At 41.2% G+C, this 21,154-nt stretch overlaps 1 protein-coding gene across 1 annotated transcript; it reads right to left on the bottom strand.

The window, feature by feature from the left end:
* Nucleotides 1-1,348: 1,348 nt before the first annotated feature.
* Nucleotides 1,349-4,681, bottom strand: LOC146890252 (uncharacterized). Its single transcript, XM_085681972.2, has one exon. It carries the CDS (start codon nucleotides 4,320-4,322, stop codon nucleotides 1,899-1,901), a length of 2,424 nt encoding a protein of 807 aa, XP_085538098.2. The 5' UTR covers nucleotides 4,323-4,681; the 3' UTR covers nucleotides 1,349-1,898.
* Between the last annotated feature and the right edge of the window lie 16,473 nt (nucleotides 4,682-21,154).

Below are 21,154 nucleotides of genomic sequence, written 5' to 3'. Positions count from 1 at the left end.
GTGTTAATTTAAGATGCAAAAGCTATCTAGGAGTACTCTTGAGCCATTTAACAAATGTTGTAATTAATATAGTTTCTGCATGATTCTTTGGGTCTGGAAACAAAATTACAGTGAGTGTCTACACAAGTTACAGAAAGGATGATGGAGCAAACATTCATGCAACTTCTAAACTCAACGACTATACTCATCAACATGTTCTGGTTTACATCAGTTGGATGTGCATAGTAGGCTTTATATTTTACCATAGTAATGCTGCAGGTCCACTCTTGGTAGCTGGCTGCAGATTCTTGAATTTGTAATATTTGGACATTTACAGAACAGGTAATCTTTTGAACACGGCCTATGTGTAACCCATGGAAATACTCAGACAATTATGGTATTGTCTGTGAAGGTAGAGAGTTTCTCCTGTTCAAAAGATGGAATTGAGTAGGGGAACAGATTATATTAGAAACAGGAAAACTTGTGTAGAAGAATTAGAAGACCAAGAAAAGGAAAGAACAAGATAGACTTTAATAATTCTAATGGCCCTGGTGTGCAAAGAATTTAGTCTTTAGTGTCATCCCATAAGCTGTCAGGTTAAATGGCAGTCAGGAACTTTCTCTATATGGGTGTGCACAGGGATGCACCTGCAGCACTGTGCTTACCCATGCAGGTGGAGTTCAGAGACCTGTGTTCCTACTTGCATACATCAAGGTGATTCATTGCTGCAGTTCTGCGCAGTGCTAATGTGTTCTGCAATATTGAGCTTCTCCTACAAGCCAGTATAGGGGAGGATTGCCTTAGAGGCTCAATAAAAAGGCACCATCACTGATGCAGATGTATGAACAGTGTCCAGCTAAACTGACCAATTATGCTTTGGTATCTGCTTTCCAGTTCTCTCAGAAAACCTTATGACACCAAGCGAGCAATATCAGGGACCAGACCTTGTAAAGTATGTTCAAATAGTACTAAAGTTTATTAAGTGAACTTCAGAAACACAAAAGCACCATGTACAATTAGCAGTCCAATTAAATTCAAGCTTTCTTCTTTAAAATATAACATTCTTAAATTTGCCTCATAAAATAACAACCATTAAATCCATAGTAATTATAAATTTTGGGTTGGATAATTATAAATATTAATGATGAAATTATATGATTTCAGCTTAATTTATACAAAGATAATATGGCTAAAGAAATATAACTTTCTTGGAAGAAACTGTTCATTAGAGCACACACAATGGTGAGGTTGATACAAAAGGAGACCTGAGTTATAAATATATATTTAGCATTATAAGGACTTCGTTAGCATTCAAAGAGTAAACAGATCTTATTTGAGGCTGTGAAGTATCTTGAAGTGTCTCTGACACTTTTTCAAATACTCCTAGCTGGGCTGATTCCAGGGTCACATGGACAGAGTTCAACAGTACTGGGAAACACCTTTCACGTCCCACATAAGGACAATTCATAGTAGAAACTGGCCCTTGAATTGGCATTTCTTTAGAAATAACACTTCCTACAAGCATCTAATAACTAAACATTTAAATAACTGGAAATCAGTGGTAAACAGCAAAACTTAAGAACCAAAACAGGAAAATAGAAAAAAATTAAACAAACAATTGAAAGAAGAATTAAACATTAACATTAGTCCCAAATAAATTCTTGAATATAGCATGCTTAAAAGCATATCATGTTTAAGTGGTTGAAGAGTTTCTAACACATAGTGGGCACACACATCTTATACATTCTTCAGATGCAATTCTTCCTTGCTCCAAGTTAGCACTACTTAGAATGGTGTTGGTGCATCACCCACTTTTCACAGCCCAGAATGTGTCCTAAGGCTCTTCACCCACCCTGCCTGTGGTCCTTGGCAGTGTCCATGAAGGGCTGCAGAGCAGCCTGAGCAGCCAGTGGGTGCTGCTACAGTAAGCATTTATGTAGGATTTCCCATACCATCTGCTTCCTAAACAGAGGCATATGCTTCTGGGAGAAGGTTACGGGTTGGTCTCTCGAAATATAATCTGCATATTTGCAGGTAAACATGCCACAATCGCTCTGATTCAGCTGCAGAGGCATCTCTTCTGCGGTCATGCTGTGTTGCTTCCATTCCACAGGGTTCAGATCTATATCCCTTCTCGCTTTGCTCTCATCCTGCAGGTACTGGAAAATCATCGCCAGGATGTCTGGTCTCTTCTCTCCCATCGGGTCCCAGTAGACAATGGTCTTCTTTCGTAAGTCTACGACCACCAGGGTCCAGTGGACGTCCAGATGTACCGGCACGAGGACAATGTCCTTTTCAAAGATGTTCACAGTTTGTGTCCACCGTTTCACAGCCCTGTGTCCCCCACCCTTCAGTTTGGTGTAAAAAAACGTACTGAAGATGTGAAGTGCTGGAAACCCTGGAGATTTGCTTCTTTCCATGAGAAGACTCATGTAAAAATTAATGATCTCATCATTGAGCCACTGGCCCTTCCGAAGAGTCTGCATGTCTCCTCGACTAATGTTCAGCTTGAATGAACTACTTAAGATTTCGTCCTGTGGCCCTGGGCCTAGCGCCCTGGCGATTTCGTTCTCCATGTCAGCTGTTACCTCAGGGAACTGATCTTGGCCTCTGCCCATCTCCTGCTCCTCCAAAGGCTTCCCCTTGGCCTTAGGCATTAACCTGGTTATGTTGGTGATGCCCCTAGTGACAGTATTTTTACAGGTTTCAATCTGAGCTCCTCCCAGAGCATCAGAGTAGGGGTGGTGTCTCCATCTCTCATTTTCGAGGTTTTTTCTCACTCTCTTCTGCATTTCACAGTGTGACTCTGGTGAATAGCCCTGTTCATCAGTGACTGGTGAGTGGTGTTTTGTGACAGGGGAGCTAGATTGATTGGGCTGGAAGAGAATGGTTTGCCCTTCACAAATGTGCTCTTCTATGCAACCCTTGATCTTCAGGGGGTCTGCAAGTCTCCTGTCAGTTCTCAGAGGGCCAGTGCACACTTGGTCACTGTACTGAAGATGTCCAGTGTGCACATGCTCATGGTGCTCAAGAGGGTCAGTGTGCACATAGTACCTGTACTGAAGAGGGCCAGTGTGCACATGGTCACTGTACTGAAGATGTCCAGTGTGCACATGGTCATGGTGCTCAAGAGGATCAGTGTGCACATGGTCACTGTGCTGAAGATGTCCAGTGTGCACATGGTCACGGTGCTCAAGAGGGTCAGTGTGCACATAGTACCTGTACTGAAGAGGGCCAGTGTGCACATGGTCACGGTGCTGAAGAGGGCCAGTGTGCACAAGGTTACTGTGCTGAAGATGTCCAGTGTGCACATGGTCACGGTGCTCAAAAGGGTCAGTGTGCACATAGTACCTGTACTGAAGAGGGCCAGTGTGCACATGGTCACAGTGCTGAAGAGGGCCAGTGTACACAAGGTCACTGTGCTGAAGATGGTCAGTGTACACAAGGTCACTGTGCTGAAGATGGTCAATGTGCACAAGGTCACTGTGCTGAAGATGTCCAGTGTACACATAGTACCTGTACTGAAGCTGTACAGTGTGCACATGGTCACTGTGCTGAAGAAGGCCAGTGTGCACAAGGTCACTGTGCTGAAGATGGTCAGTGTGCATAAGGTCACTGTGCTGAAGAGGGACAGTGTGCACATCATCACTGTGCTGAAGATGGTCAGTGTGCACATCATCACTGTGCTGAAGATGGTCAGTGTGCACATGGTCACTCTGCTGAAGATGTCCAGTGTGCACATGTTCACTGTGCTGAAGAGGGTCAGTGAGCTCATAGTCACCGTGCTGAAAATGGTCTAATTTTCTACATTTTACACCATGGTTGTTCTTCACATCTTCCTCCATTTTGCCATAAGATCGCTTGCGACCTTTGCCACGACCCACAAGCTTCACTTCAGTCACATCCTCTTTTTGAGAGCCTTTGTCACCGTGTTGGGTGTTTTGCTGGAATGGCCCCTGTTCCAGGTGATGCGGTATGTCATCGTGCCCAGGTTTTGGACAACCAAGCTCTGTCTCACCGTGTTCTTTTTTCACCCTCTTTGGAGGCTCAGCTGGCTCCTCAGACTTTTCATCAGTTCCTCCCTTCTCCTGGCCTCTTCTCTTTCTCCATGTCCCAGGATGTTCGAGAGACACAATACCAAGGTGTTGCCAAGGGCGGCAGGTTGAAGAAGTGCTTGGCTTCCCTTTGGTCAGGAACAGGCTCTCTGCCCTGCTACATCCTTCAACTTTCCGTGTTGAAGTGCAGGTTAGTCTGGCTCTTGGTGGAACATCTTGGGATTTTGTTTTGGTGGTATCTGACAAACCACTTAGTTGACCGAGTGACAACTTATCATCTCTATTCATGTTGGCACAAATTCGGAGACTGCAGTGTAAGGGGCTCAGAGGTTCTCTTTAGCAGTGGAGGTCCTCTTTTGGTGTTGGAATCAGGAGGAGAGTGAAGAGAGGTGGATGTGACAAGACCAAAATGTCCGTTTACCTCGAAGTATTGATCAGTTAATTCGCATCTGTTAGGAGGCAGTTCACCAATCCCCCTGCAGAAATGCTGTGAAGATAAGGCTTGCCTCTTCCTCTGTGGGAAAAGTGGAGCTCCAGGGCAAACAGGTCTCTGTAAACCTTGAAATTGAGGTAATCGCAATAACTTTAGCAGCCAGTCACTCGAAGACATGAGATCTTGGCAGCATAGCCAACGAATTGGAGGCAAGACTGTGTACCTCACTGTTGCCTTGGCTATGAGCCTTAAATTCTACAGCTAATTGTGATGCTGTTTGATGCTTCATGACCACATTCTATAGTGAGAACCCCCACCCACCATTTTCTATGTCAAGGTTCTTCTTCGTGGCATTTTATCTGACATAGATTTTCTCTGGAACAACCCTGGCTCCTCTTGAACTCATGTTGCATACCAGGCTGGCCTGGAACTCACAGATATTCACCTCTTTTGCATCCTAACTGCTGGGAATAAAGGTGTAGGTCACTGATACATGGGCATTCAAGAGTCTTAATGCTTATTTCCATCCCTTAATTTTTTCTTGAAATGTGACTGTTTAAAAGCTGGACCCAAACACAAAGTCAGTTAGAACTCAAGGTGGTTAGAAATACAGCTCTGTCCTTAGAAGGGGTGATGCTATTGGAAAGAACAGTAGATTCACTCCACTTCATCTTTCTGAAATGCCAGGTCTAGGAGGGAGGGTTAGATCCTTGAAACCATTTAGACACATCTCCTTACTTCACTTCTGGACAGAGGTTTAGACTTGGTTCCTCTAAATGGACCTAGCTTTGATTTATTTTGCAAAATCACAGCTCAGGCAGGGTTTGTTCATCTAGGCAGAATCTACAGCCAATGCACAGTCAAACTTCCTCCATCTTACTAGCCCTTGGGGTACAGACACTGGATCAAAAAGGTGAATTGAGATAAACTGCCCCGAGTGATTATCAACCCCTCACAAATATCAGGGACAGCTAAGGGGACAAGCTTTTGATTTGTTGATGTACTGAAATGTGTGATTGTGGTTTGTTTGTTTGTTTATTCTCATAAGCTAGCTCATCCAATGTCCATTGCTTCTTAGGGAAGCATCTCCTGTCAATTTCATTTAATTGGAGAAAACAAAATACTAATATTCTCTCTTGCCGTGGAGTCCATTATTTTTAGAATTAATAGATGAAACCTACCTGCAAAGGAGATTTACACATTGTTAGTGTCTTTCTACTCAACATTTAGTAATTACAAAGAAAATTCCTCCTGTGAAATCTGGTAGACAACAAGTAACCAACAATGGATGCTTTAATAACAATAATGGGGTAATCAGTGTCCTCTTGAAACTTGTGTTCTGTGGTGAGAGAGACACAAACCCTTTCTGTGGCAATACTGATAAAATCACAAGTCATGCATCTAACCCCCTACGAATCAGTGGGGAGCATTAAATTGAAAGACATTATTCAAAACATAAGACAGATGTGCTTATGCCTGTAACCCAGTGCTAAGAAGGCCAAAACAGGAGCTTCCCTTTCAGAATAAACTCCTGTAGACAAACCAGAGAAAGAGTACACTGTTGTCTGAAATCTGAAGTGACACTGAGACTTGGAATGTCTTTAAGGAAAAAATGCAGTTTTAAATCATTCTTTCTGGATTCTGCAATGCAGAGACCTGTTTTTGTAAATTAATAGATATTCCTAGAAGAATTGTTTCTTGGAAAAGTGATGTTAAGCAATACTTTAAAATATACATAAAGACATCTAGAAAGTCAGGAGTTGTACTTCAGTGGTAGTGTGTGTATCACATGCCGATGTTATGTTCAGTCTCTAGCATCATTAAGTCAAGAATGTGCCCAACTTTAGCGCTGATGTGTGACGTTGTGAGGTAATGCTCATCACATACACAAGATACGGGATTTACACCCTAGTGGTGGAAAACCAAAGCTAATGAAGAGAATGAACTTGTACTTACACATGCACACACTCTCTCACATGTACACCATGTACACACACAGACATGCACATATACACATACAATCACACATTTCCAGGCACACTCACATTGAGGGATATTTACAAGAGAGAAGGGGAAATGACTGTCCATAAAAAGGAAATTCAGGAGGGGCTCGGCTGAAACTACTTGAATCTCACACTTGTGTTAAAATCAAACTAAAATCAATTGAAAAGTCATTAAAATAGCCAACTATTACCCAGAAGTGGAAGTCCACTGGCCACAGATCTCCTCAGTGAGAGGAAGGTCCATACATTTCCTATCCTGCTGTTACCCAGGATTCTAGATTCAAACAGAAAGGGAGTCATGTTCCTCAGGTTTTGTTAACCATCACATCCATCTTCATCCCGTCAGGAATTGCCAGATCAATATTCATCATTCAGTTCTTTTTAAATATTTATTTATCATGTATACAATATTCTGTCTGTGTGTACGTCTGCAGGCCAGAAGAGGGCACCAGACCTCATTACAGATGATTGTGAGCCACCATGTGGTTACTGGGAATGAACTCAGGACCTTTGGAAGAGCAGGCAATGCTCTTAACCACTGAGCCATCTCTCCAGCCCCCATCATTCAGTTCTTAATTGAGATGAGGGGTCCAAGATCATTGAAGTTCTGGTTTTCCATCTGTGAAGTGGCTTGATGATGGACTTTCTGTACATCCTTGGTGACTTTGTTAGCCTGTGATCATGTTTGAACTCACTTGGAGCATGGAAGTTTTGTGTTCATTCATCCCTTCTCACTACCTATGAGGGACATTTGTAAATCTCTCAAGGTGAAGAAATTCTTAGAAGAGAGGATATTAGAAGGTTTGGGCTTCTTTCTATTGAAGCAGGAACACGGGGTCCCATCAACATGAAATCTCACTCACTTCTTGCCTGTGTGCTTGGGACGGAGCTGTAAACTCATGTGTCTTAGAGATTCTGTAATAGAGGCAGCCTCTCAGGGAAGCCAATGAGTGGCCATCCTTTTCACAGAATATACCTTAGTATTACATGGCCTTTACATCATGTACATATTTGTAATTAATTATAAAATTACCCTTATGTTGGCTCAATTTAATGAATAGTAAATGTATCAGTGGCTGTCTGTGTCATGTTGTGTCAAAAAGTAATTTCCCCATGTATTTTGTTCTCCAATATCCCTTTACTTTCAGTAAATTCATTTGAGCACTTTCAAAGTTCACAAAATGAAGAGGTGATAGATGGAGAGAGAAAGGAAAGAGGGAGGAAGAAGCATGTCCTGGGCAGGGTCCAGGGTGTCATGCATTACATAGAGTTCTCTGCCACCAAGCCTGATGACATGATTGTGGTCCCTGCTTCCAGCTTGGTGGAAGGAGAGGCTGAAGCCTGCAGCTTGTCTTCTGACTCCACCTTTCTGCTTTTGCACATGCTTTTCTACACACCACACACCACACATACACACACACACTAGAATAAGTTATCATAAGCAATTTTTGGACATTTCTGAGAAGATGACTCAGTGGTTAAAAGTGTTTTTCTTCAAGAAGAAACACATTATATTTCTTGTCCTCACTTGACAGCTTTCAACCACCTATAACTCCTGATCAAGGGATCCAGTACTCTCCTCTGGATTCATGAAGAACCAGAAACACACAACTAACACACTCTCTCTCTCTCTCTCTCTCTCTCTCTCTCTCTCTCTCTCTCCCTCCCTCCCTCCCTCCCTCCCTCCCTCCCTCCCTCCCTCTCTCTCTCTCTCTCTCTCTCTCTCTCTCTCTCTCTCTTTGTACTTATATAAGCACAGTTAAACAATCATACACATAAAAGTTGATATTTAAAATACAAAGTCTAGAATTGGTACTAAGTCAAGTTTTCTTTCTTATGAAAATCTCTGTATCCAAGAACTAGATAAAACTCATTCAATATTTGAATATAGGAAACAAATCTAGGAAAAATGATCCTAAATGAGAGATTCGTTGTCCTTTCATAAAAGATGTTTCAAATAGTTTGAGAAAGTTCTAAGTACCCAAACCTTGGGAACTTAGAAAGGGAGAACAAGCCTACAATCCCCATGTGAAGAAATGTCTTTGTACTTGAAGTTATCCCTTTCCAAAGATCTAGGTGCATTACTTTGTCTGTAGGAAAAGCCAAATAGCATGTGGCTTACCAATGTTGATCCTTGTATATTAAATTTAATTCATAATTGGAAAGTAGAATATAGAACTCATGAGATGGCTCAGGTTATTGAGCTGCTCAGTGGCAAACCAGATCAAACCAGATCACTTTTGTGTAATCCCTGGGTCCCACAGACGAAAGGACAGACACAAGTCACACCAGCTGTCCTCTGACTTCCCCATGTTTGCCGAGTAAAGTAAGCACTTCCCTTCCCCACAGAATACACAAATGACTGAAGTAACTCTGACAAGATTTGTCAGTGGAGTTGGACTACCTGACCTTTCAAAATATGCTGTGCTCCATCAAGGTCTGTGCACATAGCGAGGCAAAATCAGAGTAACTGAGGCACCATACAAGTAGTACCAAAATTGGCAATATTATAATGGAATTCAGTAGTACAGAGAACAAGATAATAATGTCATCATTAGTAGAAAAAGAATGAAACTGTCCAGCCTACAGATACACAAAACGTGATCAAATCTCTGCCCCCCCTATTACATTAGGAATAGGAAACGAGACAATGTTGTCCTACATAGCAGGAATAATGAACTCACCACATGCTTAATATTACCCAGATCTACAAAGCAGCAATTTTCAAATCATTAAAAGTATAACAGATTCAAACAACACAAATTTATTATCTTGATTTTAGGAATCTAAATTTCACAATGGGACTTTTTTATATATAAACTCAAGCTATTATCAGGCCTGGGTATCTGTAGACAAATACACAACTCTCCTTTCTCCAGTCCTTACAGGATTCTGGAGGGCTACTTACACCTGTGTCCTCAATCCCTCCTTGGCCACACAAGGCACTGCTTTCTAGGTGTGGAGAAAGGCATTTTCTCCTTTCTGTAATGTTCCTTGATCAAACTTACAAGTAAAAATGAAAGAGACAGATGAATAGGAAGAAAGAGCAAGACTTTGAGTTCTTAAGCTTTCTATGGAACATATAAAGAAAGAATGGGTCCCAGAAAAGGGATACAAGCACCCCAAGAGTGGTTTGCACATAGAAGCCAGTGTACCACCCAAAGACAGTAGACATATAGGGAAAACAAGAAGACCCAGGAAGATGAGCAGGCACCTCAGAGTGCTAAGCCATGGAAAGTTACACAAGAGCTGTGGGAAGGATAACGAATGGGAAAAGTCAGCCATGGATGAGGGAACCAGGTCATGTGTCCCTTACCTCTGTTGGTACCAACTCTATGTTCTCTAATTATGATGGATTTTGATCCTGGAAGAAAGGGAATAACAAGAAGTTTCATGCTGTTTTCATTCATCACTCTTGTCTTCTGTTTCCCAGCTGCCTTCACTGAAAATAACCGGAGGCCAGAGTGGCCTTTCCTGACCTGACAACAGGCTGGAGGATCAGGTCAACACAGCCGCTGAGGGTGACAGTTGCACAAAGTGGCCTCAGTGGATGCAGTGGCAGAATTTTAAAAACTTCCTAGTGTACAACTAGGAAGTGCAGAAATTCCTATTTATGCCTAAAGGTCACCAGTTTCTTATTAAGAGCCGAATTCCAAAGGAATAGAAATGGTTTTCATTGGCCCCTCAGTCACTTGGGTGTTTCAAGCCCTGTTTTTAGTACCAAGAGAAACTGTAACATATCCTTCTTGTGCTTGTACTTTACCACCATCTTCTGAGATAACACTCTTTGTGCTGTTGTGTGTCAGGTGAGCACTGTTTGTGCTGTTGTGTGTCAGGTGAGCACTGTTTGTGCTGTTGTGTGTCAGGTGAGCACTGTTTGTGCTGTTGTGTGTCCTGTTGTGTGTCAGGTGAACACTGTTTGTTGTGTTGTGTGTCAGGTGAGCACCGTTTGTCCTGTTGTGTGTCCTGTTGTGTGTCAGGTGAGCACTACTTTGCTTTTTGTTTCTGTTTGTCAAGTGCACACTCTCTTTCCCAGACCTCACTGGTCCAGCAGCACATTTGTGAGAGACACACAGTGATCACTCTTTTTGTGTGTGTGTGTGTGTGCATGCCTGTTTGTGAGTGTGTCAGTAAATGTTTGTTCATGCACAGGCTTGAGGACCCTTGGGTGTTGTTCTTAAGAAACATCCCACTATATTTCTTTCTTTTAATCAAAAAGCTTAATTAATTAACATCGCAGCCACTGTTTCTCGTCCTTCCCCTCCTTGCAATTTTCTCACCAAAGCCTCTCTCTTACCACTCCCTAATCCACTCCTCCTCATTTTCTGTTCAAGAAATGTTAGCTCTGATGAATATAAACTAAATATGGCATATCAAGTTGCAGGAAGGCTGGGCAACTTGCTATATATTAAGGCTAGGCAAGGCAACTTAGTATAAGGAATAGGGTTCCAAATCCAGTAAAAGACTCAGAGTACCTGTCCCCCACTATGAGGAGTCCCCTAAGTGCATAAGCTGTACAACTACAACATATTTGCAGAGTGCGTAGGTCAGTAGCATGAGGCTCCCTGGTTTCAGTTCAGTCTCTGTGATCCCCTATGAGCACAGGTTAGTTAATTCTGTGAGTTTTCTTGCAATGTCCTTGATCCTCTGGCTCTTACAATCCTTTTTCATGGCCTTCTTCAAGATTGTTCAAGCACCACCTAATGTTAGGTTGTAGGTCTCTGTTCACATTAATTGCTGGATGAAGCCTCTCTAATGACAATTGCTCTAGGCATCAATCTATGGCTATAGCAGAATATTGTTAGGCATCATTACCTTGACATTTTCTCCCAGTTTTGTTTGTCTCTATCCTAGGCCTCTGGGTCACCCAGCCTGTGGGTCCTGGTTCTCCAGGCAGTGTCAGGGCTGGACATTTCCTGGCATGGCTTTATCTGGACCAGTCATTGGTTGGTCACTCCTTCAATATGTAGGCCATCCATACTCCAGCAAATCCCATAGGAGGACAGACTGTAGGTCAAAGGTTATGTGACTGGGTTAGTGTCCCACTCATTCCAGTCAGTCTTGCCTGGTACCAGGAGACCTTTGGTTTCAGGAGCCTCACTGGGACTTCTTTTCCTTAACCTACTATTGCTATGTGTAGTAGAAATTTGGAGGGAATTTGTCCATGTGCCCTAGCAGATCACAGATGGTGAGTTTGTTGGGGATGGCCAACACATAAGCCTGGTCCTGGGTCTTGGTAGCTACTGTGTTGGTCAGACAGTCACTTCTCTCTTATCCTTACCATCAGGCTGAGCTCTCCTTCATTGTTTTGGTGAGTTCACCCATTGCAGCAATGAACAGGGGCCAGGGAATGTTCTCGTGCTTTCTTGTCCTCAGGGTCAGATCTCCAACGCCTACATCTTCTGAGTCAGTTGTATTGTGTTGCCCTCATATGGCATAGGGGACAATCTCCCGAGTGCTGCAGCTGATGAGGGGCAGGACCAGCTCTCCTCCTCTTATAACTTCAGGGCAGCTCTCTCTCCCACCTTAGGCATTGAGGGAAAGGTATGGGAGGTCATCTCTCCCCATCCATGCTGCCGCATGAGTGATGGGTAATAGGGATAGTTCTTCCATGCTCATAACTTCAAGGACGTCTTACCCACACCTCAGCCAATGTGGTGCCACATATTTTTATCCATTCATACACTGAGAGACTTCTAGATTGTCCAGGTTCTGGGTATGACAAATAAAGCCGCTATGAATACAACTGAGCAAGTGTATTTGTGGTGTGATTTGGCATCCTTTGGATATATGCCCATGAGTGGTGTAGCTGGATCTTGTGATAAGTTGATCCCCTGTTTTCTGAAAAACTATCTTATTGATTTCTAAGGTGGCTGTATGAGTTTTCATTTCCACCAGGAGTAGGAGGAGTATTCCCCTTGTTCCAACTCTTCCCAAGCATGTCATTTGTGTTTTTGATCTTAGCCATTCTGGAAGGTGTAAGATAGAATCTCAGAATCATTTTGATTTGCATTTCTCTGATAGCTAAGAACTTTGAACATTTCTTTAAGTGTTACTTGGCCACGTGAGATTCTTCTGTTAAGAATTTCCTGTTTAGATCTGACTCTCATTTTTAATTGACTTATTCAGTTATTTGATATCTGAAATTTTTGAAGGAAATTTTTGAAATAAGCTAGATGTGGGGAGAGTGAAGATAATTTCCCGTTCTGTAGGTTGCCATTTTGTTCTCTTGACTGTGTCCTGTGCTCTCCAGGAACTTTCAAGTTTTAAGAGGTCCCACTTATTAATGCTGATAACTAATGTCTGTACTACTGGGGTCCTGTTCAGGAACTTGTCTCCTGTGCCAGTGTGCTCAAGGATATCTTATACTACCTTTTTTTTCAGGTTTGGTATATCTATATTTATGTTGAGGTCTTTGATCACTTATTTGAGTTTTGTGCAGGGTTATAGATAATCATTCTTCTACATGCTGACATCCAATTATACCAGGACCATTTGTTGAAGATGCTTTCTTTTCTTCCATTGTAAAATTTGGCTTTTCGTATAAAATCAGGGGATCATAGATGTGTGGATTTACGTCTATGTCTCTGATTCATTTCCATTGGTCCACTTACAGGTTTTACTACTATAATACTGTGGAAGAGCTAGAAATAAGTCATGGATGGTGATTGTAAGATATGGCATTAGAGAGACCTTGGTGGGTCCCACTGTGGGTGGGGGACAATGACCTTTAACAGAATATGCCATGCAGGACGAGCTTGAGCTTGGGGTTTATTGTACTATGAGTGTAGGGTGTTGGAAGGGAGAGACATGAAAATAGAGAGGTGGAGAAAGAGAAAGAGAGATGGAAAGAAGAAGAAAAAGGAGGAGAATAGAGGAGAGAAGCGGTGGGAGAAAGACAGAGAGTTACCAATTCAGAAGAATATCAGGAAGAGCGAGAGACTGAGAGTAGATGGAGTTTTTCTCTTTCAGGTACAGGGTGCCATCTGCTCTGCAGGTGGGCACACGGTGTGAGATAAGGTGCCAGGTGTGCCTGAATACTAACAATAATACTTCATAAAGTTTTTTTTGTAAAGGATTGCTTAAGTTATTCTGTTTTTTCTTTTTTATTGAGCTAAGCATTTTTCTCTACTCCCCTCCCTCCCTTTCAACCCTTTCCCATTGTGGGTCCCAAGCTCCCTATTTACTAAGGAAATCTTGTCTTTTTCTACTTCCCATGTAGATTAGATCCATGTATGTCATTCTTAGGGTCCTCATTGTTATCTAGGTTTCTGGCATTAAGATTTATAGGCTGATTTTCTTTGCTTTATGTTTATAGCAGCTTATGAGTGAATACATATGATATTGTCTTTTTGGGTCTGGGTTACCTCACTCAGTATGTTGTTTTCTAGCTCCATCCATTTGCCCACAAATTTCAAGATGTCATTATTTTTTTCTGCTGTGTAGTACTCCATTGTGTAAATATACCACATTTTCCTTATTCAATTTTGATCAAGATGCATTTAGGTTGCTTCCAGGTTCTGGCTGTGACAAACAATGCTGCTATAAACATAGTTGAGCACATGTCCTTGTGGTACAATTGAGCATCCTTTGTATATATACCCAAAAGTGGTATTATTGGGTCTCAGGGAAGGTTGTTTCCTGATTTTCTGAGAAATTGACGCATTGATATCCAAAGAGGCTGTACCAGCTTGCTTTCCCACCAGCAATGCAGGAGTGATCCTTTTATTCCACAACCTCTCTATCATAAGTTGTCATCAATGCTTTTAATCTTGGCCATTCTTACATGTATAAGATGAAATCTAAGAATTGCTTTTATTTGTATTTCTCTGATGACTAAGGATATTGAACATTTTCTTAAGCGTGTTTCAGCCATTTTAGATCCCTCTGTTGAGAGTTCTCTGTTTAGGTCTGTACTCCATTTTTTTATTGGAATATTTGTTATTTTAATGACCAATTACTTGAGTTCTTTGTATATTTTGGAGATCAGACCTCTGTCTGATGTGGGGTTGGTGAAGATCTTTTCCCATTCTGTGGGCTGCTGCTTTGTCTTGTTGACTGTGTCCTTTGCTTTACAGAAGATTTTCAATTTCAGAGTGTCCCATTTACTAACTGTTCCTCTCAGTATCTCTGCTACTGGGGTTATATTTAGAAAGCGGTCTCCTATGTCAATGCATTCAAGTGTATTTCCCACTTTCTCTTCTATGAGGTTCAGTGTGATTGACTTTATGTGAGGTCTTTGATCCATTTGGACTTGAGTTTTGTGCATGTTGATAGATATGGATCTATTTTCATTTTTCTATGTGTTGATATCCAGTTATGCCAGCACCATTTGTTAAATATGCTTTTTTTCCATTTGATATTTTTTGCTTTTTGTCAAAAATTAGTTGTTCTTACGTGTATGGATTAATATCTAGGTCTTCAATTCGGTTCCATTGGTCCTCCTGTTTGTTTTTATGCCAATACGAGCCTGTTTTCAGTACTGCATCTCTTTAGTAGAGTTTGAAGTCATGGACTGTGATGCCTCAAGAAGTTCTTTATTGTACAGGATTGTTTTGACTATCCTGGGTTTTTTGCTTTTCCATGTGAAGTTGAGTACCATTCTTTTGAGGTCTGTGAAGAATTTTTCTAGGCATTGTGTTGAATCTGTAGATTGCTTTTGGTAAGATTGCTATTTTCACTATGTTAATTCTACCTACCCAAGAGCATGCGAGATCTTTCCACTTTCTGATGGCCCAATTTCTTTCTTCAAAGATTTAAAGTTCTTGTTATGCAAGCCTTCTATCCACTTCTTTGGTTAGAGTTACTCCAAGATAATTTATGCTATTCGTGGCTATTGTGAAGGGTGATGTTTCTCTGATTTCTTTCCCTTCTCATTTATCATCTGTGTACAGGAGGGCTACTGATTTTTTTTGAGTTAATCTTGTACCCTGCTACGTTACTGAAAGTGTTTATGAGTTGCAGAAGTTTCTTGGTAGAATTTTTGGGGTCACTTATGAAAACAATAATATCATCAGTAAATAGTGAGAGCTTGACTTCTTCTTTCTTAATTTGTTTCCCCTTTATATATCTTTGTTCTAGCTAGGACCTCAAGAAATATATTGAATAGATATGGAGAAAGTTGATAATCTTGTCTTGTTCCTGATTTTAGTGAAATCACTGTGAGTTTCTTTCCATTTACTTTGATGTTGGCTGTTGACTTGCTGTATATTGTCTTTATTATGTTTAGGTATGTTCCTTGTATCCCTGCTCTCTCCAAGACCTTTATCATGAAGGGATGTTGTATTTTGTTGAAAGCTTTTTCAGCATCTAATGAGATGATCATGTAGTATAGAATTTTTAGTTTGCTTATATAGTAGATTACGTTGACAGATTTTTTTTGTTTTTTTAATTAATTAATTTATTTATTGACAGATTTTTGTATGTTGAACTATCCCTGAATCTCTGAGATGAAGTAGACTTGATTATGGTGGATAATGGTTCTGATATGTTCTTGAATTCGATTTGTCAGTATTTTATTTAGTATTTTTGCAACAATGTTCATGAGCGATATTGGTGTGTAATTCTCTTTCTTAGAAATGTCTTTATATGGTTTGGGTATCAGAGTAATTACAGTCTCATAAAAAGAGTTCAGTAATGTTCCTTCTGTTTCTGTTGTGTAGAACAATTTGAGGAGTGTTGGTATTAGTTCTTCTTTGAAAGGCTTGTAGAATTGTGAGCTGAAACCATTTGGTCCTAGGCTCTTTTTTGTTGGAAGACTTTTGATGACTGTTTTTATTTCTTTAGCATTTATAGGTCTATTTAATTTTCTTATCTGGTCTCGATTTAATTTTGGTAAGTGATATTTATCCAGAAAGTTGTCCATTTCCTTTAAGTTTTCCAATTTTGTAGAGTACCAATTTTTGAAATATGATCTAATGATTCCCTGGATTTCCTCTGTGTATCTGTTGAGGTTTGTTTTGTTACTGAGTATGTGGTCAGTTTTTGAGAAGGTTCCATGAGGTACTGAGAAGATGGTATATTATTTTATGTTTGGATGGGATGTTCTATAGATGTCTGTTAGGTCCATTTGAATTATAACATCTGTTAGTTCCCTTATTTCTCTGTTAATTTTTTGTCTGACTGACCTGCCCCATGGTAAGAGTGTAGTGAAGTCTCCCACTATTAGTGTGTGTGGTTTAATGTATGATCTAAACTTTAGAAGTGTTTCCTTTACATATGAGGGTGCCATGTATTTGGGACATAGATATTCAGTATTGAGACTTCTTCTTGATGGATTTTTTTTTCCTGTGACTAATACGAAATGTCCTTTTTTGTCTCTTTTGATTGATTTTAGCTTGAAGTCTATTTTGTTAGATATTTGGATAACTATACCAGCTTGTTTCTTAGGTTCATTTGACTGGAAAACTTTTTTCCCACCCTTTGCTCTGAGGCAATGTCTGTCTTTGAGTTTTGAGATATGTTTCTTATATGCAGCAAAAAGATGGATTCTGTTTTCATATCCAGTCTGTAGCCTCTGGTTTTTTTTTTAGGTGAGTTGAGTCCATTTATATTAAGGGATATTAATGACCAGTGATTGCTATCTCCCATTAATTTAGTATTCATTGTTGGTGATGTCATTTTGTGTGTTTTTTCTTTCTTTGGGATTTGCTGATGTGAGATCATTATTTGTGTTTTGTTGATGTAGCCAACTTCTTTGGTTTGGAGTTTTCCTTCTAGTACTCTGTTTAGTGTTGGGTTTGTGGCTAGGTATTGGTTAAATCTGTTTTTTCATGGACTATCTTGTTTTGTCCTTCTATGATGATTGAAAGTTTTGCTAGGTATAGTAGTCTGGGCTGACATTCATGGTCTTTATACCTTGAGAGAACAATAATCAAGTTTATATGGCAAAACAAAAAACCCAGGATAGCCAAAACAATCTTATACAATAAAGGAACTTCTGGAGGCATTACCATCCCCGATTTCAAACTCTATTACAGAGCAACAGTGTTGAAAACAGCTTGGTATTGGCATAACAACAGAGAAGTCGACCTATGGAATCGAATAGAAGACCCGGGTATTAACCCACAAACTTATGAACACCTGATTTTTGACAAGGGAGCTAAAGGTATACAATGGAAGAAGGATAGCATCTTTAACAAATGGTGCTGGCATAACTGGATGTCAACCTGTAGAAAAATGAAAATAGATTCATATCTATCACCATGCACAAAACTCAGGTCCAAATGGATTAAAGACATCAACATTAATCCGACCACTTTGAACCTAATAGAAGAGAAAGTGGGAAGTAGTCTACAAGATATAGGCACAGGAGACCACTTCCTAAGCAGAACCCCAGGAGTGGAGACAATAAGAGCAACAATGAATAAATGGGACCTACTGAAACTGAGAAGCTTCTGTAAAGCAAAGGACAATGTCAGTAAGATAAAAAGACTACCTTCGGACTGGGAGAAGATCTTCACAAACCCCTCATCAGACAAAGGTCTGATCTCCAAAATATACAAAGAACTCAAGAAACTAGACACTAAAACCCCAATTAACCCAATTAAAAAATGGGGTACTGATCTGAACAGAGAATTCACAACAGATGAACTTCGAATGGCCAAAAGGCACTTAAGGTCATGCTCAACCTCCTTAGTGATCAGGGAAATGCAAATCAAAACAACTTTGAGATATCATCTTACACCTGTCAGAATAACCAAACTCAAAATCACCACTGATAGCCTATGCTGGAGAGGATGTGGTATGAGGGGAACACTCATCCATTGTTGGTGGGAATGCAAACTTGTGCACAACTCTTGACAAGGACTTTCTGGCTTTCATTGTATCCATTGAGAAGTCAGGTGTAATTCTGACAGGATGACCTTCCTATGTTACTTGCCCTTTTTCCTTTGTAGCTCTTAATATTCCTTCTTTTTCTTTATGAGAAAGTAATTTTATTAAATTATAAAAGTTTCCATTACCGCTCTTCCTCTCAACACCCTCCCACTCCCCCAACTCTCTCTCCTCCTCCTTCTCCATCCCTAAGAGCAATCAGGGTTTCCTGCCCTGTGGGAAGTTCAAGTTCCTCCCCCCTCCCTCCAGGTCCAGGAAGGTGAGTATCCAAACAGACTGGATCCCCAAGATCCAGTACATGCAGAGGAAACAAGTCCCAGTGTCATTGTCAATGGCTTTTCAGAAAGACTCCGGGCCAGCCACATTCAGAGAATCCGGCCACATTCAGAGAATCTGGTTGAATCATGTCCTCGTTCAGTCCCAGTCCAACTGGCCTTGGTGAACTCTCATTAGATCAGTCCCCTTGTATCAGTGGGTGATCGCATCCCTCGCAGACCTGATTTACTTTTTCATTTTCTTCCTCCTTCTGCTCCTCATTTGGACCTTGGGGGCCTCAGTCCGATGTTCCAATGTGGGTCTCCGTCTGTATCGCCATCCATTGTCAGATGAAGGTTCCCTCTGGTCTTGCCTTCTTTGCTCACGTTCTCTTTCCTTCTGCTTCTCTTTTGGACCTAGCGAGTTAAGTCCAGTGTTCCAATGTGGGTCTCTGTCTCTATCTCCATCCATCGCCAGATGAAGGATCTATGGTGATAAGCAAAATATTCATCAGTATGGTTATGGGCCTAGGTCAGTTCAGTCACCTTCTCCTCTGTCCAGAGAACAATCTGGAGATCTCTCCTTGGACCTGGGATCCCATATATAATCAAGTCTCCTGTAAACCCTAAAATGACTCCCTTAGTTGAAATATATTCTTCCCTGATCTCATATTCATCCTTCCTCCCTCCCCCCATCCCAGTCCACCGTTCTTTTCCCATTCCTCCCCTACTCCCTTCTCTCTAACCTTCTCCCCTTCCAACAACCCTCCCACCCCCCCACCATGCACCCGAGGTTACCTGGGACTCTTGTCTATTTCCTATCTCCTGGCGGATAGCTAAATAATCTTCATCAGGTTCTTCTTTATTCTATATGTTTAGTGTTTTAAGTATTATGTGGCAAGGGAATCTTTTTTTTTTTGTGATCCAGTCTATTTGGTGTTCTGTATTTGGTCTATGTCATCTTCATAGGCATGTCTTTGTTTAGGTTAGGAAAGTTTTCTTCTATGATTTTGTTAAATATGTTTTCTATGCTTTTGACTTAAACTACTCCTTTTTCTATACCTATTCTTAGGTTTGGTCTTTTCATGGTTTCCCATATTTTCTGGATATTTTTTGTTAAGCTTTTGTTAGATTTAATGTTTTCTTTGACTGATGGCTTTATTTTCTCTATTCTATCTTTAGCATTTGGGATTCTCTCTTCTATCTTTTGTATTATGTGTTTGTGCTTACATTTGTGGTTCCTGATCATTTTCTCATTATTTCTGCTTCTATAACTCCCCCAGTTTGCATTTTCTTTATTGTCACTATTTCTGTTTTCAAGTCTTGAATAGTTTCTTTAATATATTTCATTGCTTTTTCTTGTTTTTTTTTAAAAGGGATTTGTTGATGTCTTCCAATTTGTTATTTGTCTTTTCCTCTATTTCTTTTTCATTTTCTTTTTAAGGGACTAAAACATTCTCCTAAAGTTATTTTTTAGGTTATTTTCTTCTGTTTCATCTTTATTTGTTTATTCAAGTCACTAGTTTTTACTGGTGTCATGTTGCTCTTTGTGGTGTTGCATGTGTTCTTACCTTGTCCACCCATCTTTTCCTCTGATTGGTGTAGTTGCAGTTGTCTGTGACTCTTGTGCCCAATTTTTCAGGTGCCAGTGAATCCAAGGCTCAGATGATTTTTTCCTTGTGGTGCAGTCAGTGCCATATTTCTAGTCACCCCACTGATCACTCCTTGTTCCTGGGAGTCGCTTGGTACTCCCAGGTTTTGCTCTGCTCCTGTAGAGTTTGCCATCTCAGGCCTGCTTTGGCCTAAGTTGCTGGCTCAGTCCTGTTTCTGTAAATATTCCTGGTATGGGTCAGCTCCTGCAGAGGTCCCTAGCTTGGAGTTGGTCCTGCAAAGCTCTCTGGTTCCAATCTACTCCCTCTGAGGTCCCAGACTCATGCCCAGACTTGCAGAGATCTCTGGTTCCTGCCTATACCCTCATAGGTCCCACACTCATGCCTAGACCCACAGATCTCGCTGAATCCAGCCCACTTCCTCAGCAGTTGTTTCCCCTGTGCTTGCTCCTGAGGAGTTGGTTGTCTCTGGCCTGCTCTGACCTAGATCTCTGGCTTAGTCCTGTTTCCATTAATGTCCCTGGTCTGGATCTGTTCCTGTTCTTGTGGAGTTCGCTGTCTCAGGCCTGCTCAGGTCTAGGTTGCTGGCTCAGTCCTGCCCCTGTGGAGTTCACTGTCTCAGGTCTGCTCCAGCCTAGGTTACTGGCTTAGTACTGTTTCCACAAATGTCCCTGGTCTGGATCCACTCCTGCTCATACCGAGCTAGCTGTCTTAGGCCTACTCTGTTCTAGTCCTGTTCCCATGGAGCTCGCTGCATCAGGCCTGTTCTGACCTAGGATGCTGACTCAGTCCTGTTTCTGTAAATGTTTCTAGTTAGGATCCACTTTTGCTCCTGTGGAATTCACTGTTTCAGTCCTGCTCTGGCCTAGGTCACTGGCTCAGTCCTGCTTCTATGGGGTTTGCTGTCCCAGGCCAGACATGGCCTAGGTCACTGGCTCAGTCCTGTTTCTGAAAATGACCGTGGTCTGGATACACTCCTGCTCAT

The sequence above is a fragment of the Myodes glareolus genome, chromosome 22 (genome assembly GCF_982192425.1).
Source record: "Myodes glareolus chromosome 22, mMyoGla1.1, whole genome shotgun sequence".
In the NCBI taxonomy this organism is placed as follows: domain Eukaryota; kingdom Metazoa; phylum Chordata; class Mammalia; order Rodentia; family Cricetidae; genus Myodes; species Myodes glareolus.
This window is presented reverse-complemented; position numbering and strand designations above follow the sequence as displayed.